This window comes from Mesoplodon densirostris, chromosome 3 (genome assembly GCF_025265405.1).
Source record: "Mesoplodon densirostris isolate mMesDen1 chromosome 3, mMesDen1 primary haplotype, whole genome shotgun sequence".
In the NCBI taxonomy this organism is placed as follows: domain Eukaryota; kingdom Metazoa; phylum Chordata; class Mammalia; order Artiodactyla; family Ziphiidae; genus Mesoplodon; species Mesoplodon densirostris.
In genome coordinates this window covers 61,070,301-61,093,152 of record NC_082663.1, presented here as the reverse complement: position 1 = coordinate 61,093,152, position 22,852 = coordinate 61,070,301, and the positions used below count along the sequence as shown (strand labels likewise).

The following is a 22,852-nucleotide window of genomic DNA, read 5'->3' as shown; positions in this document are numbered from 1 at the left end:
TTGGTTCTCCTGATTCCTTAGAAATACCTGTGTGAACACTGATATATACTGAAATTGTTACCAACTCCAAGACTGAACTAACAGTTTTCAGCTGACAATCGTTTACTATTGATGAATTTTAAAAGATGGTTTCCATAAGAAGTCAGGCTCTAAAAATCATTATTATTATGTTTTCTTCCTGGTCTTATACATGCCTGAAAATCAGAAACAAAAAATTAAACATCCAGAAAATCTGCCAATCATAGGAAAAAAAAATTAGTAAGAAGTTGTGATTTTGTAGTAGTTAACCCAAAATGATTTAAAATAAATCCACATGCCTCCCCCCGCCCTAATAAATAAAAAACTCCATAAGTATCTGACTTCTGTTCAGATTATACTCTGTTAACAGAACTTTGGTTTTAAAAATTAACAACCTATTTGTAAATTATTACTAACATAGTTAGGAAAATACATTTAAATAGACATGACATAGAAGAGCCTCTGATAACAAAGGATCTGGAATTTATATTAAATTAGCAAAAATAATTATTCTTGATGAGATGATCTCTTTCAGGGTTATATGCTATAAATGGTTGGGTAATAATGATTTGGTTTTAGTGATACTAAATTTGTTCTGAAGCATCAAATAACATTAAAGGAAGGTTTGTGAAAGGAGCATAAATTTAAAAACCCTTGTAAAACACTGAGCTAGAATAGTTTATTAAACTATCATCTCTTATACAATAAAAGCCATTTATGTTAATTAATGTTATTAACCCATAAAAGCAAAAGTAGTCCAGACTTACTGATACCTATTTTTTTATAACTAAATCTAAATATGCTAACTGCTTATTTTAATACTCAGAAGACTTAATAAAAAGAGTTCAGTTCTAAGAGAAATTTTGACACAGTGCAAAAAGTATGTGCTTTGGGGACTTCCCTGGTGGCACAGTGGTTAAGAATCTGCCCGCCAGTGCAGGGGACACGGGTTCGAGCCCTGGTCCAGAAAGATCCCACATGCCGTGGAGCAACTAAGCCCGTGCGCCACAACTACTGAGCCTGCGCTCTAGAGCCCGTGAGCCACAACTACTGAGCCCACGTGCGACAACTACTGCTGAAGCCCGTGTGCCTAGAGCCCATGCTCCGCAACAAGAGAAGCCACTGCAATGAGAAGCCTGCGCACTGCAATGAGTAGCCCCCACTGGCCGCAACTAAAGAAAGCCCGCTGGGCTTCCCTGGTGGTGCAGTGGTTGAGAGTCCGCCTGCCGATGCAGGGGATACGGGTTCGTGCCCCGGTCTGGGAGGATCCCATGTGCCGCGGAGCGGCTGGGCCCGTGGGCCGTGGCCGCTGAGACTGCGCGTCCGGAGCCTGTGCTCCGCAATGGGAGGGGCCACAACAGTGAGAGGCCCGCGTACCGCAAAAAAAAAAAAAATAATAAAGTTAATTATACTTTAATGACACTGAAAACAAAATGGGCACTGATTGTATCTTGAGACCAGAACCTTGTCCCCCACCCCCCAAAAGTAAATAAAATAAAAGGTCCTATATTTCTCCCTAAAGTGACACATGAAATAAAGTGAAAGCATTATTCATAAAAAGAAAGACTTCCTCTGAAAATGAGAGCTTCTTAGGTATGGTCTGGGTACAAGTCAAAGTAGCAGCAAAAATGATTTCTCTTTTACAATACTGTCAGCCAAACTCTCTCAAGTCAGGGGAAAAAATAAAACAGATGAAAATAGAAAATATGAAATTCTAGAAGGTTAGCTACATTTGCTGAAAATATGAATAAATGATAACTAACATTTTCTAACAACTTACCATATGCTAGGCAGGTACTAACTGCTTGAGAGGCATTCTCTAATTTATTCTTCATGATTATTCACTAATTTAGATATTATCCCAACAGAGTAAATATTAGTAAAATATATAAGGAAGTTGAGGCTTAGAGAATTTATGTAATTCACCCATGATCACAGAAGGTGTCCAAGCTGGAATTCAAATCCAGCTTCTGTCTCCAGAGCCCACATTTTAAATCTGTACACTAAATATATAAATACTGCCTAAGATGCCAGTAGGTTTATTTTACCTTCATTCTTTTTTTTTGGGGGGGGGGCTGCGTTGGGTCTTCGTTGCTGCATGCAGGCTTTCTCTAGTTGTAGTGAGCGGGGGCCACTCTTCATTGTGGTGCGCAGGCTCCTCATTGCAGTGGCTTCTCTTGCTGTGGAGCATGGGCTCTAGGTGTGCGGGCTTCAGTAGTTGTGGCATACGGGCTCTACGACATGCGGACTTCAGTAGTTGCAGCACGTGGGCTTAGTTGCTCCGCAGCACATGGGATCTTCACGGACCAGGGATTGAACCTGTGTCCTCTGCATTGGCAAGCGGATTCTCAACCACTGCGCCGCCAGGGAAGTCCCTTACCTTCATTCTTGAAAGATATTTTCATCAGACATAGAATTGAGTTGACAGTTTTTTTCTTTCAGTACTTTTCAGATGTTGCTTCACTGTTTTCTAGTCTCCATTATATCTGTTAAGACCACAATCATTCAAACTGTTGTTCCTTATATATGATGTGTCATTTCTTTCTGACTGCTTTCAAGTTTTTCCTCTTAATCTCTGGTTTCAACAGTTTGGTCATGATGTGCCTAGAAACTCACCTTCCTTCAAAGGACAGATCTAGACCAGTTTCCTATATTCTCCGTGAACACTTCCTTCTACTCCTGCTTCCTCTTCATCTGCCCTTTTAAAGATCTGAAGGTTTTGGGCTTCCCTGGTGGCGCAGTGGTTGAGAGTCCGCCTGCCGATGCAGGGGACACGGGTTCGTGCCCCGATCCCGGAAGATCCCACATGCCGCGGAGCGGCTGGGCCCGCGAGCCATGGCCGCGGAGCCTGTGTGTCCGGAGCCTGTGCTCTGCAACGGGAGAGGCCACAGCAGTGAGAGGCCCGCGTACAGCAAAAAAAAAAAAAAAAAGATCTGAAGGTTTTCTCTGTCTCTGATATGCAGCAGAGCTGCCTTCCTCATCCCCTCCTACTCTCATATTGCATATATTTAATTTTTTTTCTCTTTTTCTAAAATTTCCCCTAATGAGAAAGAGAAAAAATGCTTTCCAAGGCTTCAAAAATTCCCAACATTTCTTTTCCAAGACTATGACCTACAAAATTTATTTGAATTATGTACCTGAAATATCAAGCATTATACTAATCTTACTCACAATATAGTTTAGGTTCTCATTCCATAAAAAACTAGCAATAATCCCTAGAAAGAAGCAGAGGGCTTTGTGGAGAAGGGCTTTGTCTTTGGAATTTACCAGTGTTTCTTTACTTCATACATCTTTTTTTTGTTTTCATACATCTTTTAATATGTCTGCTTGAGGCTAAAGTAAATATCCCATGTTGGTCGTTGATTCCTTTGAATTCTGGTTGGTTTCTAATAATCCTCTTAGATCATGATGTATAAAGTATGGTTCCACTGTGAAATGCTTGCTACAATGGGATATACATGATAGCCATGCATTTTTTATGTGAAAAAACCAAAAAATTCTGTTAATATTTTAGATATTTCTAACAAAAATGACCTATTGAGATGTCCCTAAGGTCAGATATTTATTATATACTTTATATTTTTTTAAAAATTACTCTCACTAGTTCAGATTTGGTTATGAAATAAGATTAGAAATGTGGTCATATTAACCCTTGGTATACCACAAAGATCTATTAGACTCAATTTTAGTTTTCGAGTTTTTTTCTTTGAGCAAGTTTATTGTAAGCATTGATATTTCAAATCTTATTCCTTCTTAGGAATCTTCCAAAGAACAAAAAAAATTTATTCTTTTTTTATCAGAATAAAATTCACCTTATCTTGCAATTTCTGTATGGATCTATTTGAATCCTTTGTAAATTGAAGATACATTACAGTGATCTCTATAAACTGAAGATATTTTATGGTATCTTAGGGATCTTATTTTTCCTATATCTTGAGTATTTTGTTATTTTATCATCCTAGGAATTATTTAATCATTACTACTCAATTATTTTTTCAAATAATAAGAAAATAGAATGGAACCATCTAGAAAGATGATCTAGTAGTAAAATAAATCATCACTATTACACTGTTCTTCAGTTTTCTTATTGTGTTGGCTCATGGGCCCAGCCACTCCGTGGCATGTGGGATCTTCCCGGACCGGGGCACGAACCCGTGTCCCCTGCATCGGCAGGTGGACTCTCAACCACTGTGCCACCAGGGAAGCCCAATAGTATCATATCTTTGAAAGAAAGTATAAGAGAAGCATAAAGACACTATTTTTGCAGGGTTTTTTTTGTTTGTTTGTTTTGGGGGGCTTGTTTTTTGGTAGTTTTCATTAAACATAGTTGAGAGTTCTAAATTTTTCATTTTCTGCCCATACTGGCAAAAATAGGAAATTTGACAGAAGAGTTTCACAATTATCAGACAAATCAGAAGATAAATGTAAAGAGATTAATAGCATTCTAAACTATAATGATGGTGAAATTAATTTTAACTTTTTTTTTTTTTTTTTTGCAGTACGCGGGCCTCTCACTGTTATGGCCTCTCCCATTGTGGAGCACAGGCTCTGGACGCCCAGGCTCAGCGGCCATGGCTCACGGGCCCAGCCGCTCTGCGGCATGTGGGATCTTCCCGTACCGGAGCACGAACCCATGTCCCCTGCATCGGCAGGCGGACTCCCAACCACTGTGCCACCAGGGAAGCCCTGAAATTAATTTTATAAGCAAAATCTCGGACTGAAATTTCAGATGATTCAAATAGATATATTTTCTGAAACTCAAAAATCAATGAGTAAACAATGCACTTTTAAGAATAAAAAGCAAATATGCCATTCCCATTCAGTTTGTCATTCAACAGGAAGGACTTCATCACAGCATATTTTGCAACAAGAATTTGGAATATCCCATTTTGCTAACAGGATGTATGACACTGTTCTTTCATCCTTTATGATGTTTGTGCACTAAAAGTTACTTAATATAGTTTGTAAGTGCACAAATGCTTAATGCAGATATTATACAAAAGGGACAGGAAAGAAATAGATGATGAAGAAGTGAAAACTTTATTGGCCTTCATTCTAACTAATGTTTATAAATATAAAAATGAAAATGTTTTACAATTATGAAGGAAAGAAAATTTTTTTTCTTCAACAAGATTATGAGAGGTCAAAGTTTTTAATGTCATTGCATTTGGATGATGTAAGTGCAAGATAAAGAGCCAGAAGTAATGATAAGCTAGCATCTATTAAAGATGCATATGAAATCTGGGATATTTATTTATTTATTTATTTATTTATTTATTTATTTATTTATTTTTGGCTGTGTTGGGTCTTCGTTGCTGCACGTGGGCTTCCTCTAGTTGCGGCGAGTGGGGGCTACTCTTTGTTGTGGTGCATGGGCTTCTCATTGCAGTGGCTTCTCTTGTCGCGGAGTATGGCTCTAGATGTGCGGGCTTCAGTAGTCGTGGCACACAGGCTCAGTAGCTGTGGCTCGCGGGCTCCAGAGCACAGCCTTCAGTAGTTGTGGCACACGGGCTTAGCTGCTCCACGGCATGTGGGATCTTCCCGGACCAGGGCTCGAACCTGTCTCCCCTGCATTGGCAGGCGGACTCTTAATCACTGAGCCACCAGGGAAGCCCTGGGGTCTTTATTTTTTAAATGGATAGTTCCAGGATCATGCATAAAAGTTGATGAGCAGCTAGAGTTACTTTCAAAGAACATTACCTATTTCAGGAAAATATGAAATAAAAACCTATGTTTACTAAGTTTTGATTTTTATTACAATTTCTAATAACAATGTTGTTCACTATCCCTTTATTGTTACTTCTCAAGATTATTCATAAATTACTCCAAAATATAAAAAATAAAGTGATAATAAATGCCAATTACTACTTTTCATGATACAAAAGAGTTAAATCAATACATAACTCCTTTATCAACATTGGACAAAAGGATGATTGCAACAGGCTCTAGAGATCACTTAAATTATTTATGGGTAGGGACTTCCCTGGTGGTGCAGTGGTTAAGAATGTGTCTGCCAATGCAGGGGACGTGGGTTGGAGCCCTGGTCCGGGAAGATCTCACGGGAAGATCCCACATGCTGCGGAGCAACTAAGCCCGCGAGTCACAACTACTGAAGCCCGTAAGCTGTGCTCCGCAACAAGAGAAGCCACCACAATGAGAAGCCCACGCACCGCAACGAAGAGTAGCCTCCACTCGCCACAACTAGAGAAAGCCCGCGTGCAGCAATGAAGACCCAAGGCAGCCAAAAATTTAATTAATTAATTTAAAAAATTATTTATGGGTAATTAGAACATAGTCTTGCTAGCAAACACACTCCTTTAGTTATCAGTCATAGAAAAAAATTGTAGACTGGCTACATAATATGTTATTGCAGCTTGAAAATGTATGTGGATGAATTTTCTTTTAAGAAAATTGTCAAACTAAAGAAAAAGTATGCAACATACCTAGAAAGTAACAGATGCTTAAATGTTTAATAATACTAATCATAGTTGTTGCTGTTTGTCTAAATAAAGTTGGCCCTCCGGTATCTGCAGTTTCCACCTCCAGGGATTCAACCAACCAATGCATCTGCAGTTGGCTGAATCCGCAGATGTGGAACGCAGATATGGCAGGCCAACTATACTATGCTGCTATTATACGAGGGACTTGAGCATCCTCGGGGTCCTGGAAACAAACCCAACCCCCAGAGGATACTGAGACAACTGTATATGTATTTTTTTTTTTTTTTTTTTTTGCGATACGCGGGCCTCTCCGCCAGTGCGGAGCACAGGCTCCAGATGCGCAGGCTCAGCGGCCATGGCTCACGGGCCCAGCCGCTCCGCGGCATGTGGGATCTTCCCAGACCGGGGCACGAACCCGCGTCCCCTGCATCGGCAGGCGAACTCTCAACCACTGCGCCACCAGGGAAGCCCAAGAGTATGATCTTTAAAATCAGATCTGTGTTCAAATCCTAACTCCAACACTTAGTACCTATTTGACACTGTATAAGTTACTTAGCAGCACTGAGCTTCAGTTTCATATCCTTAAAATGAGGCCAACAATGCTCACCTTATGTGGTTTATAGGGAATAAGTTAGATCAGATATGTAAAGTGCCTGACGGAGGCTAAGAGTTAATATTGTAAAGATGTCATTTTCTTCATAAAATAAGTGTATTCTTAATCCAAATTCCAATAGAGTGTTTCATGCAATTTGACAAGGTGTTCTAAAATTCATCTGGAAGAGAAGATATACAAAACTATCCAAATGAAAAAGAACACCAGGAGAGTTTTGGTATTATATACGAAAATAGTATAAAGTTAAATAATTAAAACAGTATGGTATTAGCACAGGTATAGACAAGTAGATCAATGAAAAAGAATGGAGTCCAGAAACAGACCTAGATATATGTAGATTTTGTATATCACATAAATATAAGCGTAAGAATAGGCTATTAAATAAAATGTTGGGCCAAGCTGCTGTCCTTAAAAAAACAATTCCTACCTAATTCCATACACAAAAATAAATCCCAGGTGGATTCAAGTTTTAAGAGTTAAAAAAAAACTACTAAAAGAGAAAATATGGAATATTTACAAGAAAGTTGGGGAAGGTTCTAAGTTAGCGAGAAAACTGAGAAGCTGTCACTCTCACCATAAAGAGAAAGCTCATGTATTTTACTACTGTATTGCAATTTCTTCCCATTAGCAAAAATAAAGTGAATCCCAACCTCTAATGTGGTATTCTGAACAATATACAAAAATCCTTCGAACTTAAAAACATTTTTAAATAGTCTTGTAAGTATAGAGAGGCAATGTGGCAATAGCTTTTATTTATTTATTTAGGCCATGCCATGGGGCATGCAGGATCTTAGTTCACCCCCACCCCAGGGATCGAAACCATGCCCCCTCCAGTGGAAGCGCGGAGTCTTAACCACTGGACTGCCAGGGAAGTCCCACAAAAACATTTTTAAAAAGACAATTTCTCTCATATTAATTCTAAATACAATGAAACAATTTCCTACTGATTAAGTGGGTACTGTAGTCATATTAGTATTGGTGGTTACAATCACACAACTTAGAAATGCATAAGGGATTTCCCTGGTGGTCCAGTGGTTAAGAATCCACCTTCCAATGCAGGGGACGTGGGTTTGATCCCTGGTCAGGGAACTAAGATCCCACATGCCACAGGGCAACTAACCCCTTGTGCTGCAGCTACTGAGCCCGTGCGCCACAATGAAGAGCCTGTGTGGCGCAACTAAGACCCGATGCAGCCAAAAAATTAAATAAATAAAAAAATATTAAAAAAAAAAGAAATGCATAAAATACAATAGAAAGTTCCATTTAAAAATAAATATAGGGGGCTTCCCTGGTGGCGCAGTGGTTGAGAGTCCGCCTGCCGATGCAGGGGACACGGGTTCGTGCCCCGGTCCGGGAAGATCCCACATGCCGCGGAGCGGCTGGGCCCGCATGGCTGCTGAGCCTGCACGTCCGGAGCCTGTGCTCCGCAATGGGAGAGGCCACAACGGTGAGAGGCCCGCGTACCACACACACACACACACACACACACACACAAATAATAATAATAAATATAGGGACTTCCCTGGTGGCTCAGTGGTTAGAATCCGCCTGCCAGTGCAGTGGACACAGGTTCGATCCCTGGTCCGGGAAGATCCCACATGCCGCAGAGAAACTAACCCTGTGCGCCACAACTACTGAAGCCTGCGTGCCTAGAGCCCATGTTCCGCAACAAGAGAAGCCACCACAATAAGCCCGCGCACCATAACGAAGAGTAGCCCCGGCTCACCGCAACTAGAGAAAGCCTGCTCACAGAAACGAAGACCCAATGCAGCCAAAACAATTTTTTAAATAAAATAAAAATAAATATATACTATGCTCCCATAATTCTAAATTGCATTATGAAGTGGAGTTCTCAACAATTCACAATCATTTCCTTGAGATTAATGACATTTTAAAACCTAGAGCTCAAAAGAATCAGAAAAGGGACGTCAATTGTGTTAGGTAATCGGAAGGCAAAGCGAAATTTAATTGCTACAACATTTGATATTCTAAAGGTATAATTTACTAATTCAATAAAGAGGAAAAATGTGCTAAGTGGGTTTTTTCTTTTTTGAATGACAAAATTTGGATTGTGTTTTAATTAACATGTTGACAAAGTATTTTCAAAAGCTTTATCTCAAGGTTTTATTCATCTGAATGACTTTCAACTATGCATTGTCACTTGATTTCACAATGGAAAAATGATTTGTAACTGATTTACAACAGATCCAGCATTTTTAAGTGTAAATCTAGGAAAATGAAAGATTCATAGGTACTTCTCAGAGACACTTTCCATCATTCTGTTTTTTTTCCTGAAGATCCCAGTTAAGTTGACCTCTTTGGCTACCAGAGCTATTTCTGGCCACTGTGCCTTTTCCCCTAGACTCAAAATTTCACTTCTATTCTCCTGTCACCTGCAGTAAGCAGGTATTCTTTCTAAGGTTTAATAAGTAATTTTACTGTTGGCAATTATTAGGAAATTGACGAGATGGAGAAGTGGCAAACAGGATGAAAGAACTGAAGCTACAAAGTTAAAGCTCTCCCCATAAAAATTATCCTTATAATGTATGCAAAGAGACTAAACAAGATTTGTTAGATCTTCTATTGGTCTTTCCACTAATTCAATTCCAGTCTTAAAGCAAAGCCAGCCTCCTATTGCCTAATCCCTTATTACTCAATAAGATCATTGCACTTTGGTTTTTGTTATACATGACAGTTTCTATTCTAACCTCTCCTATCTTCCAGAGGAAGATAGGTCATTAGAGACTGTTGTTAACTTGGGTGTCAGGAAAACACTCATTTACAACTAAGAGAAAACTCCAGGCTCTCATCTCACATTCTTATTTTACTTTAAAAACTCTTCAACGTCATTTATTCTCTGATATCTTCAAAATTACTTTCCACATAAAAACTCTGTAAATCTAACAACGAAAAGCTCTTGCTCTGGTGAGAAGGGACTAAATGCTTCCTTCTAAAGAGGGAAACGTCGTGTGAAGTCTAACTTCCAAAGAGCGAGATGGAAGACCTTCGAAATTCGCAGAGGTGGTTTGACGGAAAGAAACGCCCTTGTTATTAGAGAGGTCGCAAACCCCTGGCCCCCGGTTGAAGCGGAAGCGCCCGGTACACTTCTGTCCGGGCAAGCGGCAAGATGCTCCCGGGCTTTCGGGAAGCCGCCATGGAGGGCAAGCCCGGGCATCCTCAACAGAGTTATCTCACGTCCGGGCCCACAAGCCCGGCATAAGTTCATCATAAACACACTAGGCTGAGATAGAAGCGCATGGCCGAGGGGACGGGTCACGCAACTGTCAAACGAAGCCCACCCTCCCCTTGCCCGTCCCCAAAGCGGCAAAACTTACCAACTCGGCTCTCTCTCCAGTTACCTCAGGACCGCGACTACAACTCCCAGGAGGCTGCGCGGCGTACGGAGCAGCGTCCTTCCCAGAATGCAGCACAGTGGCGTCCCCATCCCTCCTTCTCCTTTCTCCGCTCTTCCTAGTTTTCTACCCGGCGTCACTCGGGAGGGCAGGAGGTAGGTTGCGGGAGGGGACTCCGAGCCTCGGCGTGTCGCGTCAGACGTTGGGAGGAGGACGGGGCGGGGAGCCGGGGGAGAATGGGAGGACGAAGGGGAGGGGAGAGGGGAGGGGAGGGGAGGGTAAATAGTGGGCCAGGCGGGAAGATGGCGGCGGTAGCGGAGGTGTGAGTGGACCTGGGTCTCTGCAGCTAGATTTTTTTTTCCCCTCTTCCTCCCCTTTTCGTTTCCCCCGAGGTTGGCACCGAGGGGGCTGAGTTCGGGTGGCAGCGCCGGGCAGAGCGCAGGGGTCACGGCGACGGCGACGACGGCGGCGGCGGCTGACGGCTGGAAGGGCAGGCTTCCTTCGCCACTCGTCCTCCTTCCCCGGTCCGCTCGGTGTCAGGCGCGGCGGCGGCGCGGCGGGCGCACTTCGTCCCTCCTCCAGCTCCCTCCTGCTCCCGAGCGGGCACTCCTTCCTTCGCCATCCTCCGACGCTTCACCCCGGGGACTGGGCGCCTCCAACGGCGCAGCTCAGGGAGCGGGGGCCGGTCTCCTGCTCGGCTGTCGCGCCTCCATGTCGGATAACCAGAGCTGGAACTCGTCGGGCTCGGAGGAGGATCCGGAGACGGAGTCCGGGCCGCCTGTGGAGCGCTGCGGGGTCCTCAGCAAGGTGAGCAACCCGCGGGGCCGAGGACCCCTTGCCCAGACTCACCTGCGGCGAGGCGAGCTGCTGAGGGCATGGGGTGGGGCTGGGCGCGAGGCACAGACTCTGTCGGGGCGGGGGCTGCGGAATGTGCCGGGGTGTGGGCCCGAGTACTGCGGCACGAGTGCCCGGGCCAGGGTTGGGTGGGGGTGGGGGGGCAGAAGAGGACTGTCTTCCTCGCCTGCTCTGGGGCTCGGCGGCCTGGGACCGGGAAAGACCTGTCCCAACCTCGGATCCTGTTTGGGAGCGGGATGCGCACCGTGACTTAGGACCCCGGGCGGCAGCTGTCCGGGTATAGCAATTTGGGTTGGGCAACAACGGTACCCGAAGGACTAGGCATGGGAACCGTGCACCTCAGACCTCTCAAACGAGATTAGTCCGGAGATGCCAAGCAGAATAGGGTTGAGGGGTTTCTGCAGACCCTACTTTTGAGATAGAAGCCGGAGCAACTCGGCTTGGTGCTGAAATCTGAGGTGGTAAACTATGCCAGCCTAGATGTAGTGAAAGGTCTCAATGAGAGGAGGAGTTTTGTACTTTTCCCCTTACTCTTTACCCCAGTTCAGAGAAGAGCTATTGAATAGTCAGGTAATAGGTACAAGAAATATTCATAGTAACTTGAAACCTGTCAGAATGGAGACCGACCTTTAGTTGAGGAAGAAGAGTATTATTTAATAGTAAAATATTCTTGCAGTCAGTGGGCCAGAGTAAGGAAAAGACATCTTACTTTTCCTAAATTTTTTAAAACCACTTTTCCAAAATTTTTGCAAAGCAGATAGTCATTTGTAGAGTTTGTAGAGTTTGAATGAAGCCCTTTTTAAGAGAGAAGGTGGGTGATCTTTTCTTTTGGTAGTACATAGTTTGGGGTTTGTTGTTGGGGTTCTTTTTGTTTTCTTTCTTTTTTTTTTTTAACGTTTTTGCTATGAGAAGATCCACATTGTCTTTTTTACTTCCTTCTCTCTTCCTGTTAAACTTTTAGAAATGGCTGGAGCTAGCAGTTAATTTGGAGAGGGGGAGCAAGGTCCAGTCTCTCAACAGGCTGGTCATAAGATCCTAGATCATGTGCAGCCGCTGGCTATTAAGAAATCACCCTGCTTCCAGTATACATACTTTGCCTAAGCATTGGGACGTTGTTTGTGGAATTGTTTCATATTAGCTTTTATATTGTCTTTAGAAGGCTGAGAAAGGTCCTAAGAAAGGCATGAGTATGTCAGAACTAAGGCTTGCGAGTGTTAACTTTCATTTGCATACAGAAAAATTATGGTGTGTGTTGATACTGTGATCATTATTGGAATTTCAGTGAAAAGTTTTCAGTAAAGTGAAGCTCCCTAGGGTTTCTTTGGATTAAATGTATCGTGTAATTTAAGAATCTGTATTGAACACGTAGTGCAATAGGTATACATTTCTCTTTGGAACTGTTATGAAATGGGCTCTTTGCTTCTCAGTGATTCAGGTAATTTCACCACTTTTTTCTCATTAAATGAGAAGCAGACTTCCAAATTAGTATTGTGGAGTGTTAGGTATTTTACAAAACAAGCCGTACTTTTGAACTGTTGATCATCACTTTTTGGGGGGTAGGAGGATCGTAGTGATTGGCGGAGTCACCAGTGCTCTGAGTATGTACTGTATATGAGTATATGAGTATCACTTACGCAGAGCAGTGTAGTAAGTGTATACTTTATGACAAAAAAAAGGAAGACTATCTCCTTGATATCTAAGTGTATAGAAATGTAGTATTTGACCACTTCTTTGGTTCGTAAATAACTTCATTGTTGCTGCATACATAGAATCAACGTAGTTTTGGTGTTCTTGTTAACAGCCATGAAGGAAATTTCCCTGAAATTTAACAATTTATGGTTACATATGTTTTCTTGGAAGCTTTTTAATCAATAATATTTTTTATTGAGTGTATGCTTTTAAATTTAAAGTACGTATACATTTTCAGCCTTTGTATTCACCTGGTAATTTTAAACAAAATTAGAACTCAGCCTCTGTTCTTTTCCTTCTGCTTAGTAATGTAGTTAAGTCCAAATACTAATTTGTTTTGTCCCCCCCCACTCCCCCCCCCACCAAATGGAGTGAGTTTGGAATGGTGGTGGTGGAGTAAACTTGTACACCAGCCCAAAGGTTTTTTTTTTAATATAAATATACTTTCTACAGACTCGCTTCTTAGGCACGTAAGTTCCAAAAATACTGGATAGACAATAATTCTAGGTGGTTCTAACAAATATCAAGATAGACTGTGGATGGGGAAAGATTCATGCCTTAGTAGGACTTGAGAGCAACTAAGCCTTGGTCAGTCTCATCCAATTCCTTCTGAATTCCCTCCATCCTTTTTATCTTATCTTTACCTTAACGTTTTCTCCACATACCTAACTGTTGGCTGAAATTCTGTCCATGTGTAGAGTCCATCTCAACTATTCTTTTCATAAAGACTTTTCTTATTTCACCAACCATCCCAGAGCTCCTTCCCTTGAATTCCTATAGCATTTGATTTGTAACTTGCTTCTGACTCTTTTTCTAAATGTATTTTTTTTCCTCTTGAATATTTGCTTGCTGGACTATTGGAGGCAGGAATGTTTGCTTCTCCTGCAGTGTCTGCATATTGCCTTGTCTCTGTTAAATGGGGAAGAGCAAGGGAATGTTATGAGGGTAGAGAAAAGGCAAAAATCTGCCTTCTAGCTGTGAATAGGAGTTAACATTTTCTGTGTAAATCCTGAAGCTTATGTAATTATTGGGTCCTCTGTAAGAAAATAATATGAAAATATGGACACATGATTTCTAGGGCCCCTTCTGTCACTTTGGAAGGTGTCCTTGTGAGCTTCCCTGAAGGTTTCTAAGCTTCATTAGCTATGCATAGCTCTGCCTCCAACTGAGAAAATACTGTGTGCTTGGCAGTGTTCTAAGTCTGTTCTTGCTTAATGTTAAACAACTTTAAGAGGTAGAGTTTGACAAAGAAACAAACAAACAAACAAACAGGTAAGTAACTTGGCCACAATCACAGTTAGTAGCTTTCTGACGGGCAGTAATTGGAAGCGAGGTAGGATTAAGGTATGCCAGTCTAAAGGATTTGTATTACAGGCAATTGGGAGTTGTTCATGTAAGTTTTGGAGCTGGAGGCTCAATGAGGTTAATATGTAAGATAAATAAGCAAAATATGCCTAATAAATAAGATTATGTAAGTTATGAAATAAAAATCAGAAGATATCAGAGGTAAGGTTATTAAGCCTTCTCAGGAATCCAGGAACCTGATAATGTGATTGGATTACTTGAAAATAAAGGGGTCAGATTTAAGGGTTTAATAGGAAGGAAAGATGAATAGGAGTTGATAATGGGCTATAAAGATTAAGAAGGACCAGTCAGGTATTCAGTATCTCCTAGGAATATAGTAGGTGTATTCATGATTTTATTCACCCACTCCAATGACTGAGGAAAAAAACTGAAGTTCAGAAAAGTTAAGTAATTTGTCAGAACTTTTCACACAGCTAGTAAAAGTAGTTGAGTCTCTCTGATGTTGTATCCACTGCTCTGTCCATACAGTACAGGAACGCTGAGCCAGGTTTGAGTCGGAATGGCTGTGGCAGTAACAGTATAGCCAAGGAAATAGGAACGGAGGGGGATGTGCATCCTATGGGTGGAGATAAATTTAGTTTTGTATGTAACCATCATTATTTCAAGTCGGTGTCTTAAGTGGTAGTAAATCGCAGGGAGTTAAAATGAGGAAATAGTGATTAGAGAGCCCTCAGGAAAGAATGAGTTAAATTGCCAGCATGGATAGCTCTCAGGGAGGGGCTGTAATGATGGAGCTTAGAAGATAAAAGAGCTGAACCATCTCAAACCTGTGGAATTAGGAAATAGTAAAGAAAAGATTTCTCTGAGCCAATGCAGTATATTTTTAACAATCCATTTAGAGTTAGTTTTTGGCAGATAGTTTTTGAGTTAGCAGATAGTTTTTGGAATTGTCTGTACTTAAAACCCCAGAGCATAAAAATATGCAATATCAACAATTCCCATAGAGGTTACATTTCTGCCTTTGCAAGTTTATTGATTGTGATCTTCACTGTGCAGCAGCGAAACTTTAGCAACACAGAAACTATTTGTAGGTACTGGAAACAGATAATCCAAGTATGTTTTTGAAAACCAGTTTTATGTTTGTATTTTACTCTTGAGTTTGAAAAATAGATCTTCAGAGAAACTTAGAAAATGAATTAACTGTCCTATAATATTGAGTTCTGTGGAGGTAAAAATAAAGTTGATGTAGACTTACTAAAGATTAATAATCTGTTTTTACTTTAATGTAGTCGTAAACATCGTACATTTTCATGTAGGAATAACTTACAACAAAAATAGAGTTTGGGCCATGATTGACTTCTACTTCTGTTGATTTAGAAGGCTTCATGCAGCAGTACTTGGTGTAGGAGAATGACAGACTGTATAGCCAAACTTACTTTTCTATTGAATAAGTCAATTATGGCAGGGACCAAAACAATTTAAGAGTTTTGAAGGTGGTGAGGAGGGGAGGATGAAAGCACACAAAGAGTAAAGCAGAATTTTTAACTGAAATGTGCTTCAGTTTTATTCCTCAAATATTAGAAGAAAATGTTATATTTTATTATCTATTTTATTTATAATTTTGTAGAAATTATTGAAAATTATATACAATCTGGAAAATTTTAACTTTTCACTTTTTTTTTTTTTACTGTTTATAATTAAGTTAGCACTTCTCACATTTTGGTTTTAAACTTAGATTGACTGCTGTTTCAGAAAGTTTGGATTTCTAAAATACTGACTTAATTTTTTGTCTTCTCCTCCTCCAGTGGACAAACTACATTCATGGGTGGCAGGACCGCTGGGTAGTTTTGAAAAATAATACTCTGAGTTACTACAAATCTGAAGATGAGACAGAGTATGGCTGTAGAGGATCCATCTGTCTTAGCAAGGCTGTTGTCACGGTAAGCTCCTGTTCTCCTTCATTTAACAAATATTTATTGAGCATAAGTTATACACAGGAACCTATTCTAGGGGCTTGGGATATGTCTATGAACAAAACAGATTAAGATCCTTTCTCTTGTGGAGCATGCAGTCTAATATTTTTTCCATAAAATTATTTTAGAGTGTATTACTACATACTGTTATTTTATATAGACATGTAGTATTTATCTAGTTGGTTACAGCAAGCCATTAAACAAGGGCTTCAGAAAAAAAGATGTTAGATGGCTTCATATCTGATAGATGGGGACAGTTACTTGTTGAGTTATTGAAAAAGTTAAAGCAGGAAAATAAAAATATACATATCTTAACATTTTAAAATTTTGACTTAAAATATATAAATCTAAATTCACTTACCAACTTTTTGATGTAGAGCTAACAGTATGTCTTTGAATATGGAGCTGAGAGAAGTTGTTCTTGGGTAAAGTATTATATCCGTAATGCTTGATTTGCAATTTCCAGTTTTGATTCTCTAAAGTGGAATAAAAACTTAAAGGTACTTTTGAAAAACCCTAAATATAGGTTCCTCTTTTTGACTTTTGATGTTTTTCCCTAATATTTTACAGATATCTCACCTTTATTTAATTTAATACCTTTTAAAAGAATGACTTACCTTTATTGAGTCATTCTACTTAGCTCGCATTCAATGTAGTTTACATAGAAACAGCTCTCTTTGCTCTTGTATTCCATAGATTTACATGATGTTTAAGTTATGTAAGAACTACAGCAAGTAAACTGGCATAAACAGGTTTAGGAACAACCAACTGACTTGTTAAACATGTAACTCAGCTAGTGGGCCAGAAGTGCCTGAGTATACTAAAAATAGCATACTAGTTGAGAGTGGTCAGCATGTCGAGGCATATTTAATAAAGGGCAAAAAAAAAGGTATTGTCTAAGGCAGGTGAGTTAAATGGAGGTCAGTTAAGGAAGCTATTGTAGTTAAAATCTAAAAATGGGTGTGTTAAAACAATCATAGATTTTACTATACATTCAAAGAGAATTCATGTTACGTTAGAGTTTATATTGTTTATAAAGATAAATGGTGTACTTGGATATGTGTTGATATCTAAATATAACTTACATATGTTTATGTTACACATTTAAGTAAAACCATGTAGTATTTTTCCATCACCTTTCATACATTCTGCCCCTCTTATATATTCAGAGTTTGAAAATAAAAGCTTAGTTGGATATTGAGTTGGAAAAACTTATAGAGGAGTTGTTTGGAAACGTTCAGAATGAAACTGCTACTCTCCATTCTTATGGACAATTTTAAAGAAATAGTTTGAACATAAAGGCTCACTATTTATTTGGACTGGTATGTGGTACGTTATAATGTACTTTTGAAATTGTATCTATTGATAGTTAATATTTTGGGGTTTTATTTCTCTTGAGATAGATCACTATTCATGCTAGAGGAAAGAATCATGGATAGTAATGTACTTTACAATTTTGAAATGTCTTCTCTTGGTTCTTCCGCTTCTTCCTTCTTTTGCATATTATTGGATGCTTGTTAGTTACAGTGCTTGTTTGACTCTGAAAATAGTTTATATCTTTATTGTTTCCTAACTAGTAGTATTCCTAGAGTACTATGCTAGTTTAAATTTAGTTATCCTGTCTTGAATTATGGACTGTGGTAATAGTGCATGGCTTATTTGGGGAAAAGAAAAACTTTTAATAAATATTTACATTGCATCTGCTCAGGAAAAAACAATGTGTTAGCTCTTCGTAGATTTTTTGTCGTTGTCATTTTGGTATTTTTGTTATCTGTATTTGCTTGTAGAACTTTTCATTGTGGTTCATAATCAAAGAAATGAGTAGGAAAGCAAGACAATTTGAAAACATTGAAGGGACCTAGTGGAAGTACTCACTGGGCTAAGTGGTAGTAGAGAAGGTAAAAAAAAAAAAAAAAAAAAAAAAAAAAAATGAAGGAAGCAGCAGAATCTGAGTGGTAGTTAGTTTTCGCTATAGTTAACCAGGTGGTATGGAGAAACACAAGTATTTATATTCCTGAACTTCTTCAACTCTGTTCGTATTCTGTCGGTTCATAAGTTCACTGTTACATATTTCAAGGAAATTACAAAATATAACTGAATTCAGTGAACTTCTCAGAATGAAGTTTACAAATAGAGTATGTATTTGAGTTAAATTTTTAAAATGTAATACTAACCTCTGTTAAATAGGTATCTTTTGCTTTTCTTAAATATGGGCCATTATATGTATCAATTCATCTCTGAAGGCAAAGAATAAATATGGTTGAATTTGTGTACATGACATCCTTATGAAATTGATAGTATTCATATATGAGGAAATCTGGACTTGAAGAGTTGTGACTTTACTGTAACCATTCATTAACATATTTATTATTTGTTGGTGAACCTAATGTTTGAACCCACCTTTTCTGATAGAACCTAATCCATTGTTAAATTCACTATTATTTTAGCTTAACAATTAAGTCATTCCTTATTCAAATCATGTTCTTTAGTTATGTGATAATAAATTGAGTGAAATACTTAGAAGGAACAAAGTATTTCCTGGGAGAATTTGTTACCTGGAAATAATTCTTAACGTGAAGGGATTGGGAATAAGTTACTGAGAGGAAAAATAGTACTCTGTCACTTTTTGGGAAATCACCTGTTTGTATGTTTAATAAATGTTCGTAGAAAGTTGAATTTCTCAATTATTGTAGTTTAGTAGTTATTTGCTTAAGACCCAGTCCCTGCTACAAAACTTGCCATGTAGTAGATGTTCAATATATGTTAGTTGTGTTTCATCAATCAAAAACAATGTTTATGGAGTATCTAAACTGTTATTTATTTTTTAAGTTCTGTTTTTAAATAAAGTACTCTTGGTAAAAAAATATATATAATCTGTGGCATGAAGAGGTTTAAAAAGTAAATGCTTCTCTTTACTCTTAGTCCTGCACTCAAGACATAATGAAAATCAAATTTTTGGTCTGTCCTTCCAGATACTATGTATGCCTATATAAGCATTTATTTGTTTATATCCTTCATTTTCATTTACACAGATGGCATCATACTAAATCTATCGTTCTGCACCTTGTTTTCTTTTAATATGTCTTGGACATTTACTACATTTTGTTGAATATTGTGGACGTACCATGTCTTATTTATTTGCCCCTTCCCTGTTCTTGGAAATTTAGATCATGTATAAATTTGTTTTACTACAAACACTCTTGAAACAAACATATGTATTTAAAAATTTTTTTATAGTTACTGTCAAATGCCCTTTCAAAAGTACCACTTTTCATTCCTGCAAATAGTGCATGAGTGTCCCTATTTCCCCATACCCTCAAATATATATTTTTTTAATTTGGTTGCACTGGGTCTTAGTTGCGGCAGGCGGGCTCCTTAGTTGTGGCTCCAGGGCTTCTTAGTTGCTGCACATGGGCTCCTTAGTTGCTGCATGCGAACTCTTAGTTGCAGCATGCATGTGAGATCTAGTTCCCTGACCAGGGATCAAACCCAGGCCCCCTGCATTGGGTGTGGAATCCTATCCACTGTGCCACCTGGGAAGTTCCTCCATACTCTCAAATGTTGAGGAAGTCAGGTTTTGGCAAATGTTAAAATATTTGACAAACTGCTAGATAAAAATGGTGTCTCATTATTTTAAGTTGCACTTTTTTATTCAAGAGGGTAACTTCATATCTTTATAATTCATTTTTTCCTCTTCTCATCGCTTGTTCATCTCTTTCTCAGTTATTGATTTGTAGCTCTTTATATCATGATATTTGGCAATTTGTCATATTTATTGCAAATGTTTTTCCCCAGGTTGTCATTGTCTGTTTTTTCTTTCCTTATTTTATATTCTCTTTAAGTCTTAACAGAAATTTAAAAATTTTGTGTGCTCTTACTGACCTTTTCCTTTATGGCTTCTGTATTTAGTTATGTTTAACTAAAACATAACTCAAAGAGTATAACTCTATATAAATGTAGTTACATTTTCATCTACAATTTTACATTTGAATTTGATTCCCGTGGGAGTTATTTTAGTATAATAAGTGATGTGGGAATTTAGCTTTCTAATTTTTTCCCAAATGGCTAACCATGGAGTCTAATACTATTAATTGAAAAATTCATCTTCTCCCCACTGGTTTGAAATGTTACCTTTATTGTATATTACATTACCATGTGTATTTGATGTTGTTTCTGGACTCTCTTCTCTTCAGTTGGTTTGTCTATTCCTTTTTGTACCATATTTAAAATTATATTGCTAATACTTCATTAATCAGTTCTTTAAACTGCTAATGATCCTTTTGTGAAAATAAAAGAAGTGGTTTGTTTGTAGCTACTGAGATTAGAAGATGTTTCAGGAATTAGGTAGGTAGAGATTTTTGGTAAAATGGAAATAGTAATGTCTTTAGAATTGGTTTGCCTGAGATGTATCTATAGTCCCAAGTCTTACCTTAGGTATCTGACTTTGTATACCTACTATCTTATAAAACTTCTTTAATTACCAAATGAATGGGATTCGTATTATTCTTATTATAGCTTGGATATAGTAAAATTTATTTGCCAATTTAGTGTTTCAATATTCTCAGACGGAAAACTGAAAGGTAATGAAAATGTTTACTGCTACATTGAAAAAAATTTTAAGCCAAGTAGCTCTTAAGTAGGTAGGGGTTAGAAGGGAGGAAATTTAAAGATCCTGGCACAATTAAAGAAGCCAACAGAGATGTAAAAGAAAGAGAAGAGGGCTTCCCTGGTGGCGCAATGGATAAGAGTCTGCCTGCCAATGCAGGGGACACGGACTCGATCCCTGGTCTGGAAAGATCCCACATGCCGCGGAGCAACTAAGCCCTGTGCACCACAACTACTGAGCCTGCTCTCTAGAGCCCACGAGCCGCAACTACTGAAGCCCGTGTGCCTAGAGCCCTTGCTCCGCAACAAGAGAAGCCATCGCAATGAGAAGCCCGTGCACTGAAACGAAGAGTAGCCCCCGCTCGCTGCAACTAGAGAAAGCCCGCATGCAGCAACGGAGACCCAATGCAGCCAAAAATAAATAAATAAAATTTAAATTTAAATTAAAAAAAAAAAAGAAAGGGAAGGAAGTGTTCAAAATTGAAAAGGATCATTAAACAAAAAAAATTTTAAGTGCTAAATAAAGAGTAGTCAGATCTAAACAGTTTTTTTCCCTTTTTTTCTTTTTTTTTTTTTTTTTTTTGCGGTATGAGGGCCTCTCACTGTTGCGGCCTCTCCCTTTGCGGAGCACAGGCTCTGGACGCGCAGGCTCAGCGGCCATGGCTCACGGGCCCAGCTGCTCCGCGGCATGTGGGATCTTCCCGGACTGGGGCACAAACCCGTGTCCCCTGCATCGGCAGGTGGACTCTCAACCACTGCGCCACCAGGGAAGCGCTAAACAGTTTTTGAGTAAACTATTTCTCAGTAAAACTGGAAGAAAAAAAATTTTTTAATTTTTAAAGTTTTCGAATGTGGGATTTTAAAGTAAAAAATTGTGATTTAAATTGATGTTCAGCAAATTGGATCTCACCAAAGATGAGTAGGGCCATAACTAATCATCATACGAGGAACTCCAGATTAGTAAGAAGTCCAAGAAGTTCGCTTTTTTTTTTTTTTTTCCCAGTACGTGGGCCTCTCACTGTTGTGGCCTCTCCCATTGCGGAGCACAGGCTCCGGATGCACAAGCCCAGCGGCCACGGCTCACGGGTTCAGCCACTCCGCGGCATGTGGGATCTTCCCGCACCGGGGCACGAACCCGTGTCCCCTGCATCAGCAGGCAGACTCTCAACCACTGCGCCACCAGGGAAGCCCAGAAGTTCGCTTTTTATCAGATGTGCAATTTTGCTCTATTGAACTGTGTTAGTAAGAAAGAACCAAAGGAAAGAGAGGAAGGTATACGACCAGTAAAAGCATTAGATAGATACTAGTTGATAATTCTCTTCATTTGAGGAGCATTTGCCAGTGAATTTCTAAAGAAATTAGAACCTTATACTACTAAGATTTATGCCTTTAGAAACTAATATTATCTGTTCAGCAGTTCATTTGGAAATAATTATCTTGCATCTTTAGGTAACTGGAATGTAACTCGAATAATGTAACTCAAATAATTAGATATAGTGGGAAATATTTAAAATATTTGGTGAGAGGTTTTGGAAGAGGAAAAATTTAAAGAAAGATACCAGTTGAAATGTAGAGCCAAGAATGTTGAAATAACTTATCCAAAATTATGTAATTACAAAATGTGTTAGTTTGTTAGGGTTGCCAAAACAAAGAACTGCAAACTGGGTGTCTTTTTTTTTTTTTAATTGAAGTATAGTTCACTTACAATGTTTCAGGTATATGGCAAAGTGATTCAGATATATGTGTGTATATATATAAAATATATATTATATGTATATACATATAATATGTATATATACGGATTCTTTTCCATTGTAGGTTATTATAAGATACTGAATCTAGTTCCCTGGTTTATACAGCAGGTGCTTGTTGTTTATCTATTTTATATACAGTAGTTTGTATCTGCTAATCCCAAACTCCTAATTTATCCCTCCCCCACCCCCTTTCCCTTTTAGTAACCATAAGTTTGCTTTCTGTGTCTGAGTTTATTTCTGTTTTGTA

At 39.1% G+C, this 22,852-nt stretch overlaps 2 protein-coding genes across 4 annotated transcripts in view; one reads left to right on the top strand and one right to left on the bottom strand.

Moving 5' to 3' along the window:
- The window catches only part of POLK (DNA polymerase kappa), a 68,141-nt gene extending 56,853 nt beyond the window's left edge, over positions 1 to 11,288 (bottom strand). The window contains exon 1 of the mRNA XM_060093056.1: positions 10,407 to 11,288. The gene's annotated coding sequence lies outside the window, so the exon portion shown is untranslated. The remainder of the gene's footprint in view (positions 1 to 10,406) is intronic.
- Positions 10,494 to 22,852, top strand: part of CERT1 (ceramide transporter 1) — a 135,364-nt gene continuing 123,005 nt past the window's right edge. Inside the window, exons 1-3 of one of the 3 annotated variants that reach the window (XM_060093059.1) lie at positions 10,494 to 10,579; positions 10,829 to 11,231; positions 16,079 to 16,213. In XM_060093059.1, the coding sequence (XP_059949042.1) occupies positions 10,494 to 10,579; positions 10,829 to 11,231; positions 16,079 to 16,213 (624 nt within the window). Of the gene's footprint in view, positions 10,580 to 10,745; positions 11,232 to 16,078; positions 16,214 to 22,852 lie in introns of those variants that run through there. The other 2 variants (XM_060093058.1, XM_060093057.1) reach the window with 2 other exon arrangements.